The following is a 23,836-nucleotide window of genomic DNA, read 5'->3' on the forward strand; positions in this document are numbered from 1 at the left end:
TGAGAAGCCCGTGTCAGTTTATGCACTTTGGACTGAGAACAAAGCGGTCCTTTGTGTAGATATCAGCCTTAACAATCAGGAACAGCAGCTGTACATCTGTGACGTCCGCTGCATATCTATGAAAATAAGCTGATGTGTAAATTCATATTCCCATCTGCCCTAGAAGTCACCCCCCATGTCCAACGCTGATGCGCTCATAATGGTGAGTGACGTCACAAGAGTTACCTTATTTTCATACCAACATACCGTACATTTCTATCAGAGGTGATTGCAGCTGTCGAGTTATTTCATGGTAACGTGACATGACAGGTTTAGCTTCAAGCATCATTATGCAAACAGGCAGGATTCACATTTACAAGGGGGACAATATTTAAGAATGATTACAGGCTAATGTTATGCCACAGCCTTTTTTTTTGTTTTTTTTGTTTTACCTAAACCACTTTGTATCCTGAAGTGCAGCTGAGTCATCATGAATACTGGGCCATATGTAAAGATAACATCGTGGGCCCCACCACCACAACCAAAGCCAACCCTGCACAACTACTACCCATCTCCATTAAGTTTATGACCCATTACAAGCTTTAAGGAACTTTGTATAACATCCTGAAAATTGCAAATGTTTTATTAGATTAAGTTGAATATGTTTATTTAGCTTCTGGTTACTTATTATAACTCCAAAGTGTTGTCAAGACATCAGTAGGAGAAAGACAGGTCATCAGAGCCTCACAGGGAAAGGCCCAGTCCAGGATCTAAACCCTGAACCTCTTACTGAGACGCAATGATCCTAACCTTCCTGTCCTGTCTTCTAATGCTTGCCTGTGACGTTTTTTTGTTTTTTTTGAGACTTTTCCATACCTAATGTTATTTAAAAAGCATGGTCCAGACTCCTGTTGGAAGAAGCCAGAACAATCTATCTCCACAGGGAAAAGTAGTCCTGTAGCTCTCAGGGCTTTCTTGTTTAGGTGTATGTATTTTCTAGTAGAGTAGTAAATTGTGGTCTATGCACTAGTGGGGAAAAGGCAGCAAATTTGGTCTGCACGCAGTAATACTACTTGTTTGCTATTGCCAACTGATTTTGAAAGTAAATAACTTCCCCTCTTTCCTATTTAAACACTCAGTAATTCATTCTCAGGAAACTCTGAATGAGGTTTTTTTGGTGACTTAAAGGTGATCTAAAGGCAGCTGCATTTAAATCATGCTAGTAGTCCTTTTCTTCTGTTGACTCATTTTCATTTGGACACAGATAAAAAATTATCTTTATGCAACACCTGGAGATTGGACAATTTGAAAATAATATTTGAATGTATCTCATTTAAATAATTTAAACATGACAGTCACAATATAGACACACAGTCTTCTCTTGTTCCGTTTGTTAAGTCCAAATGGTCTTCCCAGATCTAATTTACGTGACTGTGAATGGAATCAAGTGGTCAGGGAATGACCTTTAACTTTTAAATAGAGATAATTGTGCAATGCTGGAATCCAAATGAGTAAACTGTAGGAACATCTTGATGCATTTTGGGCTTCTAATGACTACGCAGCCTGTACTCACCGCAGTAGCTTTATTTTCAGACTGACAGAAGAAGCTCTGAGGATTCTTTACTGTCAGCTTGTGTGCCTGGATCCTTTATCTCCCGTACACCTGTGCTGGCTCTGAGCTGCTTTTGTCCATCCTTCAGCAGGGAAAGGTTTATGAAATAGAAGGATGGGGACGAAACGTTTCATCTTGGCACATCCACTGACCTCGTTTACCGTCTGATAAATCGGGAACATCAAAAAGCATCAACACACAGAGCTCCGTAAGTGATGATACTAGTGTTGGAACTATAATGCTGTTAGAAATTGGACAGAAATTACTACCGAGTTGGGGAAAAAAAAGACAAACAATTCAACAATAACATTGAGCACAATAAGTAAATTAAAAAAAAGAAAAAGAGCAAACAGGAGCAGAATTTCTAATAGCGCCATTTATTAGTTGTACAATTATGAAAAATAATCATAAAAAAAGACTGGAAGCCCAAGATTATTTACAATCTTTTTTTTTCTGAAGTGAGGTCCCTCTTCTGAGTCATCGTTATCTCAGCCTTTTTTTTTTTTTCTTAAATCACAGGGTATTTATTCACGATATGTTTAACTTTATAAGACATAGTCCTTTTCTCTCTTTTGACCAGCGTCAAAAATTACATACGTACATACATACATACATATACATATATATATATATTTAGATATCTATAAAAGCAAAAATTCATTCAAGTATCAAAATACAGAGCGCTAGATTCATGTACAATATCATTCTCATCATTGACGTCATCAGATTAGTCGCGATAATATCTCTCCTGATCCTCAGCAATGTGCAAAAGCAGAAGGGGCCCAGGCTGATGGCTGAAGGTGCCGACAGCAGCCAGCTGGAGACAGTGTACCGTAGAGTTATCGTACTGGCCTGACAACGTACCACATACGCAACAGTTAAATCATATGTACCCATATACACATCCAACGAACAAAAAGTACCATTAACAGTCAACATACAGGGGAGTTAGCTAGGAGAAACATGCTGTGTGTCCTGTTGTTCTGTTCTGCGGCTAAAATCTAATGACGTAGCAGCCTGCATGGCAGGGTTTGGTGATTAAACTTGTCGGGATTAATGGAACAAAGGAAGCAGGGGATTGAGAGGGAGAACTGCAGTGAACCACACCTCATCCAGTTACAGCGTTAGGACACACAATTGTCCTATAAAACAATTAAAATATAAAAAAAAAGAAGAAGAGAAGACTTTCAAATCAAATAAAAGCCACCCCCTGTTATATTATATCATCATTATTATTACTATCAATATCAAACAGTCTTTGTAGTGTCAGTTCCTCTGCCCTTTAAGTTCGTTATGAGAGTTCCTCCTGTGCAAGATTATATTGTTTAATCACAGTTTTGTGTGTAGTTTGTGGAAGATAGGCTGACGGTCATAAAGATATGCTACAACATATTGCAACAGGAAGGAGTGTGTACCTACAGTGTAAGGTCTTTCTCTTTGAGCTTGTACCTTTGAAGCATTGCAAAACAAAGTTTCCCCTTTCAACTAAACGTTCAGTATTAAAACATTGCAGCTACACGTCCTGAAAGAGAAGATTTACATTCAGTGGCTGACGAGGGCAAAAGCTGATCTCCTGTGTGAAGGGTTTTCTACATTAAACATGTTAAGCCAAATTCCAGTTCCCATGTGCGCCCCCTGCAGACCTGGAGCGCTTTTGCAGCCTTTGTCTTCTAATAAAAATCATTTGGCCATTGCCGGGTGTTTGTCCTAGTCAGCCACCGTACTTTCATGAACAAGGAGGCAACAGTTTATGAGAAAACAAATAGTTTGCCTGGATCAACCATCACTTTCTTACGTACTAAAAGTTAAATGGAGGAGTGTGTGTGTGTGTGTGTGTGTGTGTGTGTGTGTGTGTGTGTGTGTGTGTGTGTGTGTGTGTGTGTCTGCCGTGTCTATGTGAGCGAGGTCAGATGAACTGATCAGCCTCGCAGGGCTCCAGGTCCTGTGTTTCTGCAGTGATCTCGATCCAACTAGTGGTGCAACCTGATGCATTCGATGTAGGTCACTTTTTCAACAGAAACCGTCCTACCCAGCATGCAACAGGGCTCATTTTGTTTCCTGTCCTCTTTTCTTACTGGCTGGAAGTGGCCACAGTGTTCAGCTATAGAGCAGGAGAAACAAGAAAAACGCACAAACACACAAAGGAGCGAGGTTAAATAAAGTAAAAAAAAAAACTGAACTAATGGACACAAACAGAATGATGGTGACGGATTACCCCCTCCCCTCCAATAGAACAATAATTAACTCTTTTCACAAAGCAGCCGTGACATATTAACCCGGTGAGATTGGCAAAAGAAAAGGCAATGCTGATACAGATGAACAGAGAAGGCATTTGTTGTGAAATGAAGAAAAGAAGAGACAGGAAAGAGGAAGATGCACTTATTCTTGCACACTCTTGGTTTTGTTAAAAGTGCTTAGTTCTAGTTAGTTCACCTCAGAAACAGCTTTCTTTTTTTGCTCTCATTGATAGTCAGAGGAGGGCTACAAGTCTTAAGAAGGTCTATTTTCTGGAGCAGCAAGGACCACTAACATGCTGTTCCTTATCTGCTGGAAAATCCCCCCCCCCCCCCCCCAAAAAAACAAAATGCTTCCTTGTATAGCTCCAACAGACCTTATCACAGTGTTAAGATCGTAGCCTCCGCTGGCTTCAGCAGACGGCTGACAGTGAATAATATCGCCCTAATCCTGTGTAACCCCGAAAACAGCGCAACCTCTGAACAGTCTGCTACGGTCCAGAATTACAGGAACCATATTCTCAGTTTCCTCAGGAAACGTGTCCGTCCAGGTTCAGGATATGTGTGGTGGGTCTCTCTCTTTCTCTCTCTCTCTCTCTCTCGACTGCAGGAAAATCTGATTTTCTCTCAGAAGTTGGAGAAGTCAGAAGAGTTGAAAGATCAGAGTGAAAAGCCTCAGAGCGGCCGTCGCCTAATAGAGCAGGAAGAGGACCAAGGAAAAAAAAAAGAGAGCTTATCACCAAGAGTCAATAGAGGGATGTTGACAGAGGAGAAGAAGAAAAAGGAAGCATTGTGCAGAGAGTTCAGGAAGCATTCGACGTAAACAAAGAGGAGAACAGCAGTGAAGGTGGGTGGCAGGCTGGAGGAGGGTTAATATAGAGTGGAAGAGTTGAATTGATAATCAATTAAAAAGTGAAGAAGAGGAGGTGGTTAAGCTGTCCAAGGATGTGTTGTTTTTTTCAGATGAGGACACAAGTGCAGGAGGGGAAGGGGGGCCCAGAGGAGGTCAAAGGGGGTCCAGCTCAGAGAAGCAGAGTCACAGTGAAAGGCACACAGAAGGAGGAGGAGGAGAAGGAAGAGGAAGGTGAGACCAGGCCCCGGAGGAGTCAGGAGGAAGAGGGGTCCACTCAGAATATGGTGGTCTCGTACTTAGTGCTGATAGTGCGCTTGGATTCCTTTGGGTCCACGAGCCACGTGGTGCTGCCCTGGGACTGAGAATCCCCCTCCTGTTCGACGAGGTCCCCCTGGAAACACAAAACAGAGGGAATCAAACTCTTGGCCCCTCATAAATGATTTTGATCATAAAATAGTTGGACAAAATCACTGCACTATTTCCTTTGGGTACACATCATTCATGCACATGTGTACGGAAATACAAGTACCAAACATTAAGAAACATGTCTTTGCTGATATTCTTATTCTTATACATATTTCCTTTTGATCCCTCGTTAGGAAAACGTGTCCAGCCTTTTTCGACTGGGGCACAGACTTATTTAGGAGTGGCTTTTCTTGTATTAAAAAGATGTCCCTCTCTGTAAACATTCATCTCAATAATTCAAAGTTACATTAGGTGGTTTTGGAGCTTTTAAAGTATATATTTCAGGGTCTCTGTCAGAAGACACCAGCCTTCTCAGATTTAATGGAATCATAGCTTTGATAGAAGTAGGACTTGTAGCCCAGGTGTGTCATCAGTATCTGACCCTGCTTCTCCTCCTACCAACCACGCCTACCACTAAAGACACTGAAGTGAATCCTCCAAACGCACTATCATAGCAATTAACAACAGAATAAACGTTCATTCTTGACTTTTGAATAAACTGTTTTCTGAGATTTAGTACTAAATTTAGAAAAGTGCGGCAGTACCAGTATTTACAATGGATGTTAATGAATATTTCTTTACTAGTTCAAAGAAAAAATCAGTTAAGCAACAGTACTTTTTCAGTAGATTGTACTCTGTTAATTTGCTTCTCTGTTGGTTGTAAACGTTGCTTGTGTTTTTACCACTTTGTCACTAGGGGGCGCCTGAGTTAAACATAATATTAAAGCACTTTTCAGTCCGTATAAGACTAAGCGGAGGTAAACATGGTTCATCATATGAATACATTTTTCAAGGAACAACAATAAAACATAGATAACAGCAATGTGGAGGATAATGGTGATGATGGTTATGTTTATTTTTAAGGCAGTGGGGGGGGGGGAGAGAAAGTAGGTATGCAGAAAACAAAGCAATGTGAGAGGCTAGAGGTGGCACAGGATGAAAGGTGGATGTGAAGGCAGCACCTGGGCAGCAGAGTGCAGCGGTAGAAAGGAGGGACGGTGGGTGGTGCAGGTGTAACAGTAACAGCAACGACTGTCGAGAGGAGGAGAGTCCTGGGAGAGATAAACACCGCCAGGGGGAAAGAAGAAGAAGAAGAAGGAGAAGAAGAAGAAGAAGAAAGTAAAGAGCACAAGAGAAACAGACAGGAAGAGGGGTTTAGAGAGAATTCAATGGAGAGAAAGTAACACAGATTTGAAAAGCATGAGACATGAGGAGTCTGGCCTGTTATAGCTAACATAGATAAGACGTTGGCAGCATACAGACTTGGATGTGAGCAACTGCGGTAACTTTGGGAATGAGAAGCGAGAGGCGTGTGTTGAAAAGTGCATTAGATTTGAAAAGGTTGAAATTATACTTAGCAAAAATACAAGGGGATAAAAAGACAGGCATCAACAAGGAGAAGTGACAATAGACATGATTCTGTTGAGTTCATTAAGCTGCAGACAAACATGACTCCCTGAGGAATAGTTACCTCATTGATATTCAGCACCAGCTCTCTAACTAATGGTTTAAAGCAAATGGCCAAACAAACATCATCACTGTGTACTCATAATAATGCAATAAGCTGGAGACCTGATACAAATGTTCTTAGACTTTCTAATATGTTATCTGAAGTGTAGTTTGAAAAACGGGGAGATTTCTGTTAACCTAAAAAGATTACTACTGGCACAGGGAGTGTTATAACGTGTGATAGGCTTCAGTTTCAACAGGAGGAGTTTCTGGTACAGTGTCACTTACACAGAAGAAGCGTGAATATGACTGAGGTCAAAACTTCAACACAACTTGTTGCATTCGCCTTGATCAAAGTCTGTTCGGGAGCATTTTTACAGACTGTATTTGCTTAAATTTTGGTCCATTTGTGGCGAGAAAAACAACGCTGTTCTAGCTTTTGGCATTTCCTGTTTTCTTCCTGTCTTAAATGTACAGTACAGGAAACATTCAGGATTACTTATGATATTGTAGACAACTAGACATTAGGCCTCACTCAACAGCCGTTCTTAGGAAGAAACAGGTTCTTAAAAGCGACTTACTTACTTTTCAAGAATGATTTGACATTCACCAAAGTTTCCTTCTACAAGATTTGTTCTTAGCTAAGATGATAATCTACAAACAGTTAACAGCTCTTATGTGCAAGTGCAACATACTTGGAAATGTGTTTTCATTGCTTTTGCACCATTACATAATAAAATTGCACTTATCAATGTAGTAGTATGTCCTAAGGAAGTGTAAGTCCTGCCAAATGTGTGTAACATGTCTGTGTGTTCTGGTTTGACTGAGTTCAGACCAGAACACACAGAGAGAGTCAAACTACTGATTCAGAACACAAGTACTGAGCCATCCCTGTCTCCTATTCTGTAATGTACTGTAAACGGTGTCTTGTGCTGTCATATCACTGATTTCAAACTCACCGCCGACTTCCGTACACTGCCTCTTGGTCTGGGAACAGGTCGGCTGGACTTGGTCTCAATAACCTCTGAGCCGGGTCCCACTGGGAGGTGCTGGTTCTGTTTGGTCCTCTGTGCCTGCAGAGCCAGCTGATAGGCCACCTCGAACGCCTGGCCGAGGGTCAGTATGATCTCATAGGTCAGGTTCTAAACGAGAAAGAAAAAGAGGAAGCAGCTGTTTTAAGGTACTCTTAAAAAGTTTTCCCAGCCTAGAGAACAAAACTAAACTCAGCTCGCAGTGAGATGAAAAACATATCAGAACAAAGTTTTTATTCCCTCTCTGGAAAACAAAATTGCGTAACACGGCGTGGCAGTAATCTCCCGAGCATTTTGCTGCAGCAAGCAGCTCCCCTCAGTACCTGAAGTGGATTCATCCGCTGTATAGCTTAGTATTAAAGCTGCACTCTTTTGTTATACTCTGACAGCTTCCAAATATGACAAAGCCCCTCAGAATAAAGACAGAGGACTCAAGCTTCTCACATAAAAAAACAACAACATTAAAAACAACAATCACATGAAGCAGAAACAAGAGCTGTGAAATAACCCAAAATAACCTCTCAGTGCCTTGAAGAAAAAATGCCTGTTTACTAAATTCCCTGATGAGACATTATATATAGTATTTATAAACCGTATAAAAAAAAAACTGAAACTACATCCCCCTGAAATTAAAGCCAAAAGATATAGGGCTCCCCCTACTGACTGTTTGCAGTATAGGTCATAAACCCCACCTCCTTCATGTTAACAGATTGGATATGTCAAACTTAAAAAAAAGAAAAAGTTAAACCTGGATTCAGCAGTGATAGTTTGTTATCATTACAGATTACACATACATTCTGTACATATTTATAATTAAGATATAACAGGAAACAATAAAAAAAAAAGGGTGTAATTTGTTTCACATCATGTAACTTTTCTCACTCATGGGTTTGTCTCAGTCAATAAAAGGTTGCCATATTGAGGAAAGTACATGTAACCTTCCTCTCATTGTAGGTGCTTCGAAACATCTTTCTTTAAAGTAAAGTAAGCTGGTGGGGGTTTCTGTTTCCAACTCAGCAAAATGTATCTTCTTGCTAAAGTTGTCACAAATGGTGTCGTTGTGTTTGGGTTGTTGGGAGACCTCCACAGCAGCTGGTTTCACTCTTAACAACGCTAGAACTGAGTCTGCTCCTTTCTGCAAAATCTCTGATGAAGTGTGACGTTTGAAATATCGCCAGTAGAAAGTCCAGTAACAAATTATTCTCAGGCAGCTTCAGAACACGTGTGCTTCTTCAGGCCTGGCCCCTGTCCGCACCCATCACAGGATTACAGTGTTTGATGGGTGTGGCCTCTGTAACACTTTGAACTGCCAAGGGTTCATTTAACAGAGAACTTTGGTTTTAATGAGCTATTTTGCTGCAGAACAGAGCGATTCACGATTCACAGCTCTGTTGACAAATGCAGCTCCTGTGGTGTTCTTTATCAGATTAGCAGAGCAGAGGAGGAATGGTGAGAGAGGTAAAGTAATTAAACTTTCCGCGGTTGGAGTGTCCACTTCAATCTGTTGTGCTGTGGACTGTACCGGCCTGAGGGATCTTTGACACTTGTCAGGAAGTTAATTATATGTCTGCGGCTTCACTTGCAGATCTTTTCTGCGCGTGTCTAGGCTCCACGTCGCAATATGTCAGGGCCTGTTGCAGGGTAGCTTCAAATTTGTACCACAGACGGAGAAGGAGACGCGTCGTCCATATTTATATGAAGTCAGGATGTGATCAGCTCTGTTCTCTTTGTGTGCTGAAGCTGGTGTCTGGCGGAGGCTGATAGCAGCAGTTATGATCAATACAGTTTGCAATAACTGATCACACCTCATGACGGATGTGGCTTTCGATGGTTACCAACCTACTTTAGCACTTTCCGTTAAAGCGTGGCCATTAGTTTAAGGGAACCAGGAAACAAATGCTGTCGGGCTGAGTTTAGTCTGCAGTGGCCCCGGCTGCATTATGAGGGAGATTAGCAGGATAATCATCACATCTCATAGGGGACAGGGTAAGTAATGGAGGGCTACTTATCATGGTCAGAGTAGCGCAGGGAGGCAATCAACCCCAACTGGAGCGTGACACCTCGAGGAGACAGGCCAGTCTATAGATAACAGTGTCACATCTACTCAGTGTAAATACACGAGCTGATGTTGGAGGAATTCAAATTTAAAGCAGGGAAAGTTCTCAACACTTTTCCTCCTCATGTTTATGTTAAAAAAAAAAGTTAATCCAAACGCTAATCACAATAATGCAGAATAAGCAGGCGTAATTCCCCCTGTCATAGATAAATCAGCTTGTTTTCTGTATGAGTCGCTGTATTCTTACCACGTCTACTGTGCTGAACACGTGGCAGTAGTGGTGGCTGGTCTGCAGGTCCTTGGTGATGTAAGCAAATGTGCACAAGTCCTCTGGGTCCTGGGCGGCACATGATATGTTTCGGATCTCGTGCTCCGCAATGATGTTCTGCACAGAGAAGAGAGGCATCATGAGGATCCAAACTGGGACTATACTGGCTGCAATGTTTGTTATTTGATTGTGTTATTACACACAATTTACAACAATGGACAGGAGACAGGCGGTAAAGAGGAGACACTGAAGCTTGAATTTACAGCTGCAGCAGGAAAGGGAAGGAATACAAAGTAGTAGCAGAATGAGCTTCCAAGGCAACCATTCAAAGGTTGTTTTTGTTAACATTGTCAACATAATGTTAAAAATAAGAAAGCTGGATCCCCGCCGGGTTAGAGAAACATGAACGAGTCTGTGGTCATGAAGTCACTGACCTTATTGGCCGCATCGATGAACTTCACACCCTTGTAGGTTATCGAGAGGACAATGCTGGGGACCTTTCTCATTTGCTCCGTCGACCTCTGGAGGAAAAAAGGAAAAACAGGAAGAAAGGACATGAATACTTTAAATGTATCTACATGCTTTATGTCCTGATTTTCTCTGAAGAAGAAACTTGAGGCATACCCGCATTTTGGCACAGGCATCCTGCGTGGACTCAGTACCCCGAAGATCCTTGATAAGCATGGAACCGAGGTACTGTCAACGAAAGAGGAGAGGGACAAAATGCAAGATTAGGGTACAAGTTAAGTGAATCTGCATTCTGGGTATGTGAGAGGACGAAAGGCATAAATTTACATTGGCTTCGTAGGCGCAGGATTCAAAGATGAGCTTCTCAGGCTGATGATGCCAGTTCTGGACCGGAGCGTACGGTGCTGCCAGACTAGGCGGCCGTAGGGTCAGGCGAGGCTCTCGATGCCGTTCGTCGTACCGTTCCTAGAAAAAAAAAAATCACGATTATTACGAAACATATCATCACTGCATCACACTGAGACACGAGGGTTCAAGACACAAATAAAACAGAACATACGTGTGATCTGTGTCGTTCACTGCGATATCTTTGGGTAACGTCATAGTCGGTTTCTGGCACTTTTTTCCTCCCTGATTCTGCGATTGGCAGCAGAGGGTCCATCGAACGACCGGAGTAGGACTCCATCTGACTGAGAGGGGACGAGGACTGGGATCCAGGAAGGTCTTGGCACTGGAGAGACAGAGTTTGATAAAGTCAGTCGTGAGAAATCTGCTAAATTTGATTTCAGAAGAAAGAAAACTGAGGAACTCAGAAAGCTGTCAGTGAAACAAACTCACCCTGATTTGAGACAATCGAGGAGGCTTCACTGGAGGCTCCTCATAGGGTCTTTCCGCTAATGAGGCAATGATGCGTTTCCTGTGACCAAGTAGGGAGATCTTTAGCACCTAAAGGAGAGAGAGGAGAGAGAAAATTATCTGGGGAGCACATGGAGCAGCATTTCAGGAAGCAGAAGTGACGAGAATCATCAGACGGCGACGCAGCTGCTTGTAAAAGTAACGTGATGAGCTTTGAAGTCTGTAACCCAAAAATGAGACTCTACTGTCTAATTAAAAAGAAACAACTTTCAGAAGTTTGTTCGACTTATAAAAACTTATTTATAGGCTGCATTGTTTAGTTTCAGCTCTGTTATTTCATAACTAAAGTTTGGCATATTTGCCTTCACAGTTTGAGAATCCCGTTTCCCCAAAGCAAAACTAAACTACAAAACTTCTCCCTTTTCCCCGAGTTTTCCTTTTACACTCTGTGAAACTAATTTCACCCTCTGATACTCCCTTTAGTCTTGTGTCACCGTGACTCACATTGACAATCTCCAGCTCCCACAGGTTTTTGACACAGTCCAGAGAGCGGTATCCGCTGGCCAGGAAGTTGTGCAAGTACTCGTGCAGGCCCAGATTCTCCAGCCAAGAGGAGAGGGAGCTGCTGCCGTCACAGCCCAGAGCTTTCACCTGTAAAAAGACAAAATCAGGCACCGATGCTTTGAAGGCTTTAAGATGACATCTGGGGCATATATGTCATCTTTTTCTTTTTTTTTACATAAATTCCTTTCTGACTTTTGGAGGCAACCTTGCTTTGATAAGCAAATAAAGGTTTGTTGATTGATACATAACTTCATTTCTACTTGAGGTAAAAAACAAACAAAAAAGTACAAAAATGAATCCTAAATTTTGTTTTCACACAAGCACAAAACCCCTGAAAATTTCACAATTCTTCTGGGTGATCTTGATGTGTGACAGGCCGCAAAGGAGTTTTTCTTGCAAGCCCCCCAAATTAAAATTTCGGTGGGATTGGGGTAAGCAGATGTGTAAACACAGCCGGTAATATTCAGGAAAATTCAGGGTGAACAAATGGGCAGGGTGATGATGTTCATATAATGCGCCCAGTGTGTAATAAATCAGCTTCATACTCTTTTTGCTCGACATTATGTTCTTTTCCACTCATTGGTTGATACTGTGAATACTTCCAATTACACCTAGCATTGATGTAAAAGCAGAAAACTGTCATTCTTGCTTTGTCCGCCATTAACTTCATGCAGCATTGTTTTTCTGCATGTCTTCTCCTCCTGAGACATTAGATGCGATGAAACACACACCTGTATCAGTTCTCACTTAAGTGACTTGAGAGTTGAATAAAGTCATCAGGGATTTGTCACCTTGGGCAACGAACGTGCCGCGTGCAGGATCTTCTTCCTGTGGCTCGGATCCGTGATCCCGATCTCTCTCAGGTCCTGGTCCTCCATGACATTGCTCCCCTGTAGACGGGAAAAACAAAACAAAGAGAGAAAAAAGCAACTGAGTATGTTAAATGATAAAAGGCTTCCATTCTAAAAGATCTGTATGTATTTTGCCTACCTAAAACAAAGCCTCCATGAGGGGAGCTTTATGCTGCAGGCTCGGTATTGATCATAACAAATGCTCCCATTGCAGTAAAAAGGTCGGTTACTCTTCATGACATCTTAAAGCTCCTCCCACTTACTGTAGCCTGGAGGCCACATCGATAACCCCTTAAATGAGACGTCCCTGTACATGTGAGGGTGTGTGTGTGTTGGAAGGGGGGTGCTAACAGAGCTGTGTAACCCATCTTTGGTTACACACAGCAGCACCTTTGGGACTGTGTGGCAGGTAATGGATAATCGAGAAAAAGAGCGATGAATCAATGTCAGAAGAGCGGAGTGGTCAGCGATCTGTGATGGAGGGGGAGAATACGACACATCGATAGCCGACTGTGAGTGATGGCTGCAGGGGAGACAATCAAAACTCTGTGACATGTCACAGGAAAGACTCTACCTCTGCACTCACAATCGTTCATTATAAGCGTCCCGTTCGCTGATCTCAAGGTTTCGACTGTCAGAATAAAGGAGTTACTACGAAGCGATTCTACTCTGGTGGCAGAGAAGAAGCCAGGATGAGCCCTGACTTCATCTTTCTGGCCATAAATGCTCGCGATGTAACTTTAAAGTTAAGGTCAGCATCTAAACCGCGTGTGTTTAAGTACCGTCATGCTGCCTCAGGAACAAATCGTGACAGCTCAGGGCACATGTAGCTGACTCTCCAATATCAATCACAAGTTAATCCACACACACACACACACACACACACACACGCGCAGAAGTGTCAGGACAGACGTGGAGCTGTCTGTAGGTCAAACCTAATGGCTTGTTTTTCATTCAGAATTCGTCGATGCAAACGAGGAGCAGAGAGAATGAGCGGAGGGGAGGAGTGAGCCTGTCAAGTGATTGGGGGGAAAAAAAACGTAGAGTAAAGCTGCTCGTGGAATCACAATGAGTAAGCCTCCGATATGTTGTGGTACGACATACAGAGGGCATGAGAGTGTGATGAGATTTTTCTTACGAGGGTTCAGCTGTTGGTCTGTGGGCAATTTGAGAAAGAGAGAAAAGTTCCCGAAAGAAAGATTGAAAAATAGACAGAAAAAAAGGAAGACAAGAAAAAAACTGTCACAAGGAAAGAAAGAAACAAAAGAAAGACAGAAAAAAACAGGAGAAAGAACGAAAGTAACTAACAAAAAAGACAGAAACAGAGGACAGAAAGAAAGACAAAGGAGAATAAAAGAAAGGAAGAGACAAAGAAAGAAAGAAAAAAGAAAGAAAGACAGAAAGTGAAATGATTGAGAGAAAAAAAACACTACGAAAAGAAAAGAAAGAAAGTAGGACAAAGTCACAAAAAAAAAAAAACACAAGACGGACAGAAATGAAGAGACAGACAGAAAGATTAAGAATGACTGACAGAAAGACACAAACTCAGAGACTGGAGAACAAACTCAGACAGACAGCAGACAAACACACACACATGGATTAAAAAAAAAAAAGTGAAGACCAAAGAGTGCATGAAATGTCTCAGGAAGTGTTGTGGCTCCTTAATGTGATGGAGAAAGTGGCTCCTGCTGTAGCTCATACTGAGCATCATGACTCACCTCTTTTATTCCTTAATACTCTGCACTAAACTGACAGCATAGAGCCCATTATCTGTGAGCAGCTACACGCTGATCGCTGCCTCTCCAGCGGAGGATAAAACTATTCGGAGAGCTGGATGGATAATAGCACTTTCACAGTGCATGGATCATTGCATTACTGTCCCTCTGGAGATGAGCTGATAGATGGCTCTGTGGGGAGAAGGAGAGCTCCAGCACACTCCATCCACACTCTTTGCTCACATTTTAAAGAGCGTCTTCAAACACTCATCCTCCTAAGTAATGCAGATGTGCACTCTAATGCAGCTGTTTCCTTTCTTACTGCATTAGGTTGAGGTTTACTTTATTTGTACCTGTGGGTAGATGTGTTAGGCAGCCAGCCAGACGACGACGATGACATCATTATGACACACAGTTACAAAACACATGTTCCATGAAACAACACAACGATAAAAGTGTTCATGGTTTCACAAATCAGGGAAAATAAGACAAAGAAACACCAATAAAATAATTTTTTTTTTATTTTTTATAATCACTCTAATTAATAACTTCTTCAAATTAAGCCAGAGTAGATGCAAGTTGAAGACAAAGATAAAATCGATATGTATGTGCCCTTTATGAAAAAATGAATAAACTGTGGTCGCTGATGGCGCATTGTATGGAGACTATAGTCTTCCAAGCAAGCGGCCCAGGTTCAAATCCCGACTGTGGCTCCTTTCCCGCGAGACATTCCATTTTTATGTCTGAAGTTATATTTTTAATCTATTAAGAACGTATGATATACACTATATGATATTTGCATATTTTTTTTAACAGCAGATGCTCAGAGTCCTCCCCGTCCAAAAAATGTTGCTGTGAAAAGCCGATCATCTGTAATACGTCTTTAAGAGAAGGTCTATAGGGCCACAGGAGTGACATAACTGCTGAAATCATTATTTCACACATCAATCAATTGAATCAGCGGACTCAGTCACAATCAATCACCAAACATTTAAATAATTGATTTTCTGATAAATCTAAATTTTTAAAGCTAGACAAACAATCCATGTGTTAACTGATAGCTCTGTGTCTTTGTATATCAAACTTTCTTTTTTGACTACTATTCCAAAAAAAAGATATGCTGTTAAAATGTCAGAACAGATCCAGATCAACACTACTCCGGGCCCCTGGGAAACAACTTCCAAGGACCCCTCCAGAAACCTGTTGCCCCCTGAACCCACCAACACTTAATGTCTCCACTACCCCAGAATCATCAATAAAGTCCTGAGGCATACAGTACAGTCAGAGGTGGGAAGACGGGAAGAATTTGTTACACTAACCTGCACATGTGATTACAACAACAACCTCTCAGTACATTTTCACATTTAAAGGGTTTCATTAAAGTGTCACTAGGAGCTGAAACCAATCAGAGCAATATAAGAGGTGATGAAGCAGTCAGGTAGGTGGCTAGGCGGCTAGTCCCAACATCCAATCATAATGTTTCTTGTTCAATATACTCTGTTTTGCACAACATCATTTATCAGCCATTGATTCAAAGTTTGGACAAGTGTCCAGGTTGTTGGCAGCCATCTTTGATGAAAGTCTGCTGCAATGTGTTTCCATTATTAGAAAACGGTTTATAGAAATTGATGACATTCTGCTGCATGAACTTGAATGCCAAGATTTCACATTTGAACCCTCATGAAGCAAAAAAAGGAAAAGGGCTACGAGTCCTTGAATGGTAGTCAGCCAGAGTCAATAAATAATCCATCACCTGCAGCATAAATACCAAATTTACAACTGCTGCTTCCTGATTAGCCACACAAAGTCTGAGAAAACATAAAAAAAACTTGAGAAACATGGCGTGACAACTCTGTGGGGAAATGTGGTACGACTTCTTCCTCATCACCGGCTCAGCAGGTCCAAAAAGTGAGAATGCATCGGTTGGGAAAGAAAGCTTACTTCAGCACAACACGGGAGAAAAGAATACATCTGGATTAGTGTGAGGTATAGTGGCTTTGTGTCTGTGCTTGTGTGGCCCATCCATCTCCTCTGTCCTCCTGCTCTCTCATTGAAATGCTGCTCTCTCCTCGGCCCGATCCGGAGAACAGTCACAGCGGTCCCTCTGGTTTCAAACACTCTGAATTCAGACCGGGCCCTCCAGCTCGGGCACAGATCACTTATCCCCCACCGTCTAAAAGGACAACCAACCAACAGCACCGAAATCTGAGTTTGTCCTCCTAAAGAGGCTGACAAAAAACGGCTTCCAGGAAACAGTGCAAAGAAAATGCAGACATGCTCTTCAAACGAACTCGTTAAATCCCTGCACAAATGTTTTTTCAAGGAGATAAATGGACTAATACATCACCACCATTCCCACAACAGAAAAATCTATTAATCCATTAGCAATCTAATGCATGAAGCCATTACTGAATTCCTTATCTGTCCGCAGGCTTTGGTGCCACTGACTCACTTTTGCATTTGTTTAATGGGAGAAAAATAACGAGGACAGAAGGTTATACTGTAAGAAAGGAGAAACTGATGCAGCGCTGACGCTCAAACAGATGCTGCTCTGCTGATATTTCTCTTTGTCTTGTAAAACTTTTAGAGTAAAGCCATGCTATAGCTGTAAACATGCGCTGAGGCTACTCCACTAAGTTCTCCTTTAGCCTGCTCCATGAATGCCGGCTACATCAAAATATGTCCCTGCAGAAGTCCGACTTTGACACAGTTCCCTTGAATACAAACTAACTTGGTGTTTAGCAGCGAGGAGGCAGGACTGTGGTAGACAAAGTGAACTGTTTAGCGTCAACGGGCCATTCCTTGTCAGTACCAGTGAGCGCTGGAGAAACGCATGCCCGCTCTGAGCTTTTTTTTTCCACGAGGACATTTGCTCCACGAGTCGATAAAAAGCATCTAATTGGTTTCAGAGGTAGGCTTGCCTCTGCTCCGGTGCTTGAACACCATACAATCAGTGCTGTTTATTGATCCGTTTCTAAAGCGAGCCTGCAGGACAGACAGAGATCACAGCGGTCTGAATGGCAGAGTAAACACTGTTTCATTAGGGATCTGCTGCTCATTGGCTCCGGTTGTTTCCAAATGATTGTTTTCATGCGCATGAGAAGATTCAAAGGATCTCATCGGAGAGCCACTGGTACAGTTTGCTGCTCCATTATTGCTCAATTTTCAAATTTGATTTATGATTTATGAAAAGTAATAGAACTCGTAAAATACAACAACAGGATGGTCCATGAACTCAGGTGAAATCAGGAAAAAGTGATTTAATAATGGTCACTGAGTCTGCTGACCGGATTTCCTCGGGCAGCTCGTTTCAGAGCTTCAGGGCTTTGACTGTAAATGCCTCAGGAACACCTTCAAGACTTTTGTCCGGGGATCTCAGGCTGTGTACTGGCTCATAGCAGAGCTGCCCCATAATGGAAAATTCCTAATCACAAATATTTTCCACTGATACTGAAATCACGATTATTAAACACAGTAAGTGAAAAAAGGGAAGTGGTTTACATTTCATTTGACAAAATGACAAAACAAGCACAACAAGTCGTGCGCCACAAAATCATACTTGAAATGTAAACCGGATTCATTTCCCAGCCCTAACTCATATGTTACCAGGAGGTCAGATATGATACATGGAGGGAGGTCAGGAATAGCCTTAAAGGTCAGCAGTAAGAGCATAAGTTGGGGGTTATGTGGTCACTTTTCTCGTTGCTTGTTAAGAAGACTGGCAGCGGAGTTCTGTACAATCCGGAGCTGGTTTACAGAGTTCTGGTTGAAGCGAGGGATGAGGCTGTTGTAATAATCAAGACGTGAGGAGATGAAGGCATGTAAAATGGTCTCTGTGTAATTATATTTAAGGACGTCTCATATTCTTTTTTACTACATATATAGAACACTTGATGGCTCAATGAATCTATGCCTCAAAGCGGGAAATGAAAAAAAAAAAAAAAAAGATCTGTCTGGTATCACAGTTCCTGTGAACACTCGGCTGCACCAGAGCACATCCAACACATTTAGAAAAGTCTCACAGAGGCGAGGTGACTCAGAGGGTAATTCTCTTTTTCCAATTGAGACCAAACTGTGATTTGTGTAACCAGAAAAAGGGTCAACACTGACTGAGGGGAAGGACACACTGTTTAAATGCTACAGCTCTTTTTCTTATTTTTTTTTTTTTTTGTCTAAATCCTCCACAGACTTCAGGAGGCCAGGTGGGCTCTAAGCTGTGTTTAAAGATAGATTCTTTTTTTTTGTTCCACCAGCTTCCTGCTTTGAAAGGAAGAAGACTGAGGGCTGAGGAAGAAGAGTGTGAAAGACTAAAAAGACGGCAGGAAGATTAAACCCTGAGAGTAACTTCAGAGGCTTAATGGTGGAGTTAAACATGGCTGTTGATGGCGCTGGATGAGAGAGAGGGAGAGAGAGAGGGAGGCAGATACTGTAAGTGGAGGATTTCTCTTTTCTCAAATTATGCAGAGTAGATTAAAGATTATTATTGGATATATTCTGAAATAAGTCTGACACAGACAGCTACTACAGCTATAGAATGAGGGCGTGACATTTTACAGATTTATTTTTAGTATTCATCAATGTGACATTTTTAGCTTTGAATTGCTATAAAAGACAATAACCCATGGTTGATGTAAAGATATGGATTGAAGAATAGCTTGATTTGTTAACCTCCCACATGTTTACACTGTGGACTTCATTCTGATCTTTTCTCTGGGGGGGGGGGGGGGGGGGGGGGGGGGGGTTGGGCTCGGCGTGCGCCTACTCCTGTCACGATTTCTGAAGTAGTTTCGCTTGATTTAAATATTCCCGAGCCTGTGCAGTGTTTGAAGCTTTAAACACTGCTTTCACCTCGAGCAACGTGTTATCTTCCCGAGCAGACAGAAAACATCTGTCGGCTCATGAAAACACCTTTGAAGATACAACCTGCTGCTGGAGAGCACGTACGGAAAAAAAACATGTTCTTCCCCCTGTAAGGTTTTACGTGGGCTTCACTTTGGGACTGAATTACGGAGCACGTCTGACATTGTGTCTTGTAAATCAAAATGACACTGCCAGCTACACGGCTTAGTTTGCGTGCGAAACACTTCAGACATGTCAGGAGGTCACATGTTTGAGCTCTGGTTTCCTGATGATCAATGTGCAGGGGTATGCTTCGTCTAGAATTAAAGCCCCTGTGAGGAATTTGAAGTTTGTGGTGATTGGGGCGCCCCCTGTGGACAAAGCGGTGTAATACACTATGAGATGCAACATTGTCCCATTGGGGAAGTTTCACTTCAAGCGCTGCAGACGTTTACTGTAGCTGGTACCTCTGCTGATCTTGCCCTGTACATGAGTAAGTCGAGCTTTCTGATCAAATCTCCTCATGCTTTCTTTAAACTAATCAGATGTATCACTCTTTGCTGTAAAGAATGTAAACAAAGGCTGTTTCACTTCGTCTGACACCCTGCAGCAGTGGTTACAGGCATTAAAAATAAAGACATCAAAATGATCATCAATCTCCTCACTGTTGGTCTTGTTTGCATTTGGAGGTCAAATAAAAGCATCAATATTAATTTTTGTTTGCTTTATTACCAGCTGAAAAGTCCTCGCTTAAGAGCTTTAATTATTTAGAGAAGTAAATAGTATGCATGTCTTCAAAAGGGTCACAGCTCAAGGACAAAATGCGGTCCTTGTGGAGCTTAGAAATCCAAATGCTGTCCCCCAGGGACGTGTCGAGGGGGGTGTCCAGGGGGCCATGGCAATTTTTCTTCACATGACTGAAGTAAACCAAAAAGTTCTATCGGTGATGTACTGATGACCAGTACAACGAGGACTGTAGGCCTCTGTACATGTGGGGCCTGATCTAACAACTGAGCTAAACCAAAGCCACATATTGGTTCTATCTTTTGAGATGATTTTTTTTGTACGGTTTGAAAATGTATAAGCAGAACTCAGAATCCGGCTCATTTTAAATGATTGGTGTTGTGTAAGGCCTTTTGGGGTTGGGAGTATAGGAACCTATGAGGACAAACGTGATTGTGTTGAAAGCAGCTGGCAGCTTTAAAAACTGATATGTGATCGGTAAAAATCACATAAAGCTCGATGTTTGGATGACATGAAAACCAGATTGTGTCAAAGAAAAATGATGTGCCTGGTCCAAAAGGACGTGGCCGTTTCATTTCCACCCTGCCCACTAGCTCAGCCTACCAGCTGGGTCCTATGGTCCTTTTCCTCCATCAGTCTTCATTACTGACACGAGCAACAGAGCCAACTCATAGTGGCGTCGCACATTGTGGGCTCTATAAACGTGTCGGCTTGGCAACAGCATCCCATTGCTCACTTAGTGCTCCTCCACTCTGGCTGAGCATCAGCTGCTTCTCAGGCAGCCGTGCCACCTGACTGTAAGTCTGAGCTGGAGACAGACTGTCTGAGAGTGCAACATACACCTGATTCAACATGCAGCCAACCGGATCCAATGGTATCAAAGTGGCTGTAAACACAATATGTGACAGCTCAGGTGAAACTGCATAGTATCGAGCTGTGGATTCGTGAATCTAGCAAATATCAATGAAATGCTCAGGCTAAGAATGTGTCACCAAAAAGAGAGGAAAGGCAAAGTGTGTGATGTAAAGGGTGATATTTAATCATGTGCTGGGTCAACACACAATAAACAGTTCCGGTAACTCAATGTTGTAGCTGCTGATAAAGTGGGGAGGATTGTTACAGGATTTCAGCTAATTGAACCTCAGAAGCAGCTAATGGGATCATCTCACTGCTAATGGAGGCTGGCGCCAATTGGATTAATGCACAAAGACACAAACTGGAGTTAAGTAGGAGTAAAAGCGGGAAGTAGGAGACGAAAAAAAAAGAGAAGAGTGAGGAAACCAAAGAGCATTAACTTCAATTAAAGTCACTTTGTACAAAATAGAAAGGAGGAACTCACCATGTAGTGCAGGTCGTCGAAACCATTCAGGAGCAGTTTGCTCTCGTACTGAGGAAGCCCCACGTGCTCCAGCCAGTCCCCCACAGGCTGTTCCAGCAGCCGGCCCGCAGCACCTGCCGACAGGGGGAAACGTTTCAGGAGGGAGAAGCCTTTGAGTCGGTAGCAGCGGCACTCTGAGGAGGAGACGTGGCATTGCCACATCATTCTCGGCCAGCAGAGCCGAGCGCACCAGCAGCAGGATGGCGAGGGAGACAGTGTCCTGTGTGGACAGGGCGTCAGCTCCCGCAGGGCAGCGGGGGCCGAACCACAATCACCCAAGATGAATTCAGGCACCCCTGAGATCAGGGGTGAAGGAGATAATATAGGGGGGTCGGAGCTGGTCTGACACCAGCTTCACAGATTCTAGCTGTGATAGTCAGTCAGAAACATCTGCAGGTTTTCAGGAGGTAGCATTTTCTGTCCAAAAACAAAAGCTTTCAGCTTCTTTTCTCGAGGAGTAAGGGAGGAGAGCAGCAGGTCATGACAGGAGAAGAAACCGTCCAGAGAAGTATACCTGTGTCTGCCAGAGTGCAAAGTTCTTTGTAAAGTTGAAGTAAAGAACCCAGAGACAGTTAATTACCAAACACTGATAGACCATACTTTCTCATCCACCACCACGCGCAGCCCAGACGGACCCCGGCCTGAGAATGACGGCGTTGGAAAAGCTGCAGGACAGACAGGAACCTGCGACACGCTGTCACCAGCTGAGATTGATTGAGGAAAAAAGCTTCAGTGACAGCTGTCAGCAGCCGAGCAGAGAGGAGCCTAACCGCTACAAGGACAAACACTCTACTCCACTCCACATGTAAAAACATTACGGGTATGTTTTAACATACTCCCAAAGTGCATACTGAATATTTCCATGGTGGGAAACAGTTATTACACACCAGGTTCCCTTAGTTTATTTCTATCTGAAGCAGCATCTCAGTCACAGTAAAAAGTTAACGGAGTAGAACAAGTGTCTGCTCATGAGACAGAACAATGAATCCGATATTTTTTGTTCTGGTCGAGGATTAAATATAGCTGACAACTCACAAGAACATAGAGACATGTTAACATTACATTCTAGAAATATGTAAATACATATCGTAAAGCCTTTTTACTCCCTGCAGTGCGCTCATCATCTTTTCTGCCAAAAGCAATCCTCTTTTAGAAAAGCTTCCCCCGTCAAAAGTCCCATTTCGGACACTCCAGAAGCTTGCAAATGTGTCAAGAAGGAAAAATAAAATTCAGTCAAGCATCCAATCAAGCAGCTTCAAAGAGCACTTGAATAATATCTGTCCCCCTGAATGAACTCTCCTGCAGACAAAGTGCTGAAACTGTCTCTCACAAGGCTGTGGGATGCGTCCAGCAGCAGCAGCAGTCCACTCTTGGCAGATTCCTCAAATGCTAAAGGTAGCGTCCTTCTATTGTCCTGGCTGTTCACAATTCTGCCGTCTATGCCTCTCTCCTCCTTTGCCCCCTCTCTCTCTCTCTCTCTCCTCACTGCATGCTTCTCCCTCCTCCCTCCCTCCCTCCCTCCCTCCCTCCATCTCTCCCTCGCTCACTGCAGGTGGCGGCTCTTTGTCAGCGCCTGCTACAGACGTCACCTCACACCCCTTATTACTCTGAGCGTTTTAGCTATGAGCTTCTACAGCTTCTGTATATCAGTCTAGTTAGGTTTCCTCCACCCTCCCTCCTCCTCCTCCTCCTCATCCCTCTCACTCTGATGTATAAGTCAATCAGTTGAGAGGAGAAAAGTAGAAGAGACTGCAGGCACTGAGCCAATCAGCTGCTCTCCAGTTAACACCGCAAGGAGGCAAACACTGGACTGAATCAGAGAGGGGATATAAAAAACAAATGTCCAAAGATGTCCTTTGACGATCACCTGACAGCTTTATTGACGATCACCTGACAGCTTTATGGCTCACATGTACAGAATAAAGAGGAGTGGATTCAGACTTCAAGCAGAAAGCCTGAGATTGGAGCTCTAACTTCTTTACTGCAGTGGGCTCAGCTTTCCACAAGTCACCAAAGCAACATGAGCTCATCCCCTGACACGCGTAGCGGTTAATATTTAAACGGCTCACTCCAGTGCGGGGCATAACAGACAAGAGAGCGAGAACAAAAAAAAGAAAAAGACAGAAAACTGTGTGAGAATGCATAGTGAACTCACTGCATTAAACAGATTTGAATGTGGACGAGGCAAGGGTGTAAACTGGAGGTGAATGTTGAATAATGAGAGCTGATTTTCTTTTTTTTTTTTTGAGTTGCCGCCACAGTCACCGGGCGCCATCCATCAACCCTGACGACAGGCTTTTGACAAGCGTAGAGAATAACAGGAGAGGAGGTACAGAATGCTTAACACAACAAAGTTATAAGACAGAGCCAAAAGCTAGAGGTCTCAAACGTGTGTCTCTGTCACTTGGTGTTAAAACTCAAAATAAGAGTGCAACATTGGAGACGTTAATTATAATACTGATCTGAAAAAATATT

The 23,836-nt window shown here is 42.7% G+C and overlaps 1 protein-coding gene across 9 annotated transcripts in view; it reads right to left on the reverse strand.

Annotated features, from left to right (window-relative positions):
* Positions 1 to 1,947: 1,947 nt before the first annotated feature.
* Positions 1,948 to 23,836, reverse strand: part of LOC109985958 (ankyrin repeat and SAM domain-containing protein 1A) — a 71,476-nt gene continuing 49,587 nt past the window's right edge. For 4 of the 9 annotated variants that reach the window (XM_065961706.1, XM_065961702.1, XM_065961701.1 and 1 more), the window contains 12 exons: positions 21,323 to 21,435; positions 12,626 to 12,724; positions 11,775 to 11,921; positions 11,253 to 11,360; positions 10,975 to 11,145; positions 10,743 to 10,880; positions 10,572 to 10,643; positions 10,382 to 10,468; positions 9,927 to 10,064; positions 7,552 to 7,734; positions 6,106 to 6,195; positions 1,948 to 5,069 (listed from right to left, as the gene is read on the reverse strand). In XM_065961706.1, the coding sequence (XP_065817778.1) occupies positions 4,953 to 5,069; positions 6,106 to 6,195; positions 7,552 to 7,734; positions 9,927 to 10,064; positions 10,382 to 10,468; positions 10,572 to 10,643; positions 10,743 to 10,880; positions 10,975 to 11,145; positions 11,253 to 11,360; positions 11,775 to 11,921; positions 12,626 to 12,724; positions 21,323 to 21,435 (1,463 nt within the window). In that variant the 3' untranslated portion in view covers positions 1,948 to 4,952. The remainder of the gene's footprint in view (positions 5,070 to 6,105; positions 6,196 to 7,551; positions 7,735 to 9,926; positions 10,065 to 10,381; positions 10,469 to 10,571; positions 10,644 to 10,742; positions 10,881 to 10,974; positions 11,146 to 11,252; positions 11,361 to 11,774; positions 11,922 to 12,625; positions 12,725 to 21,322; positions 21,436 to 23,836) is intronic. The other 5 variants (XM_065961704.1, XM_065961703.1, XM_065961708.1 and 2 more) reach the window with 5 other exon arrangements.

Source organism: Labrus bergylta, chromosome 12 (assembly GCF_963930695.1).
Source record: "Labrus bergylta chromosome 12, fLabBer1.1, whole genome shotgun sequence".
NCBI lineage: Eukaryota > Metazoa > Chordata > Actinopteri > Labriformes > Labridae > Labrus > Labrus bergylta.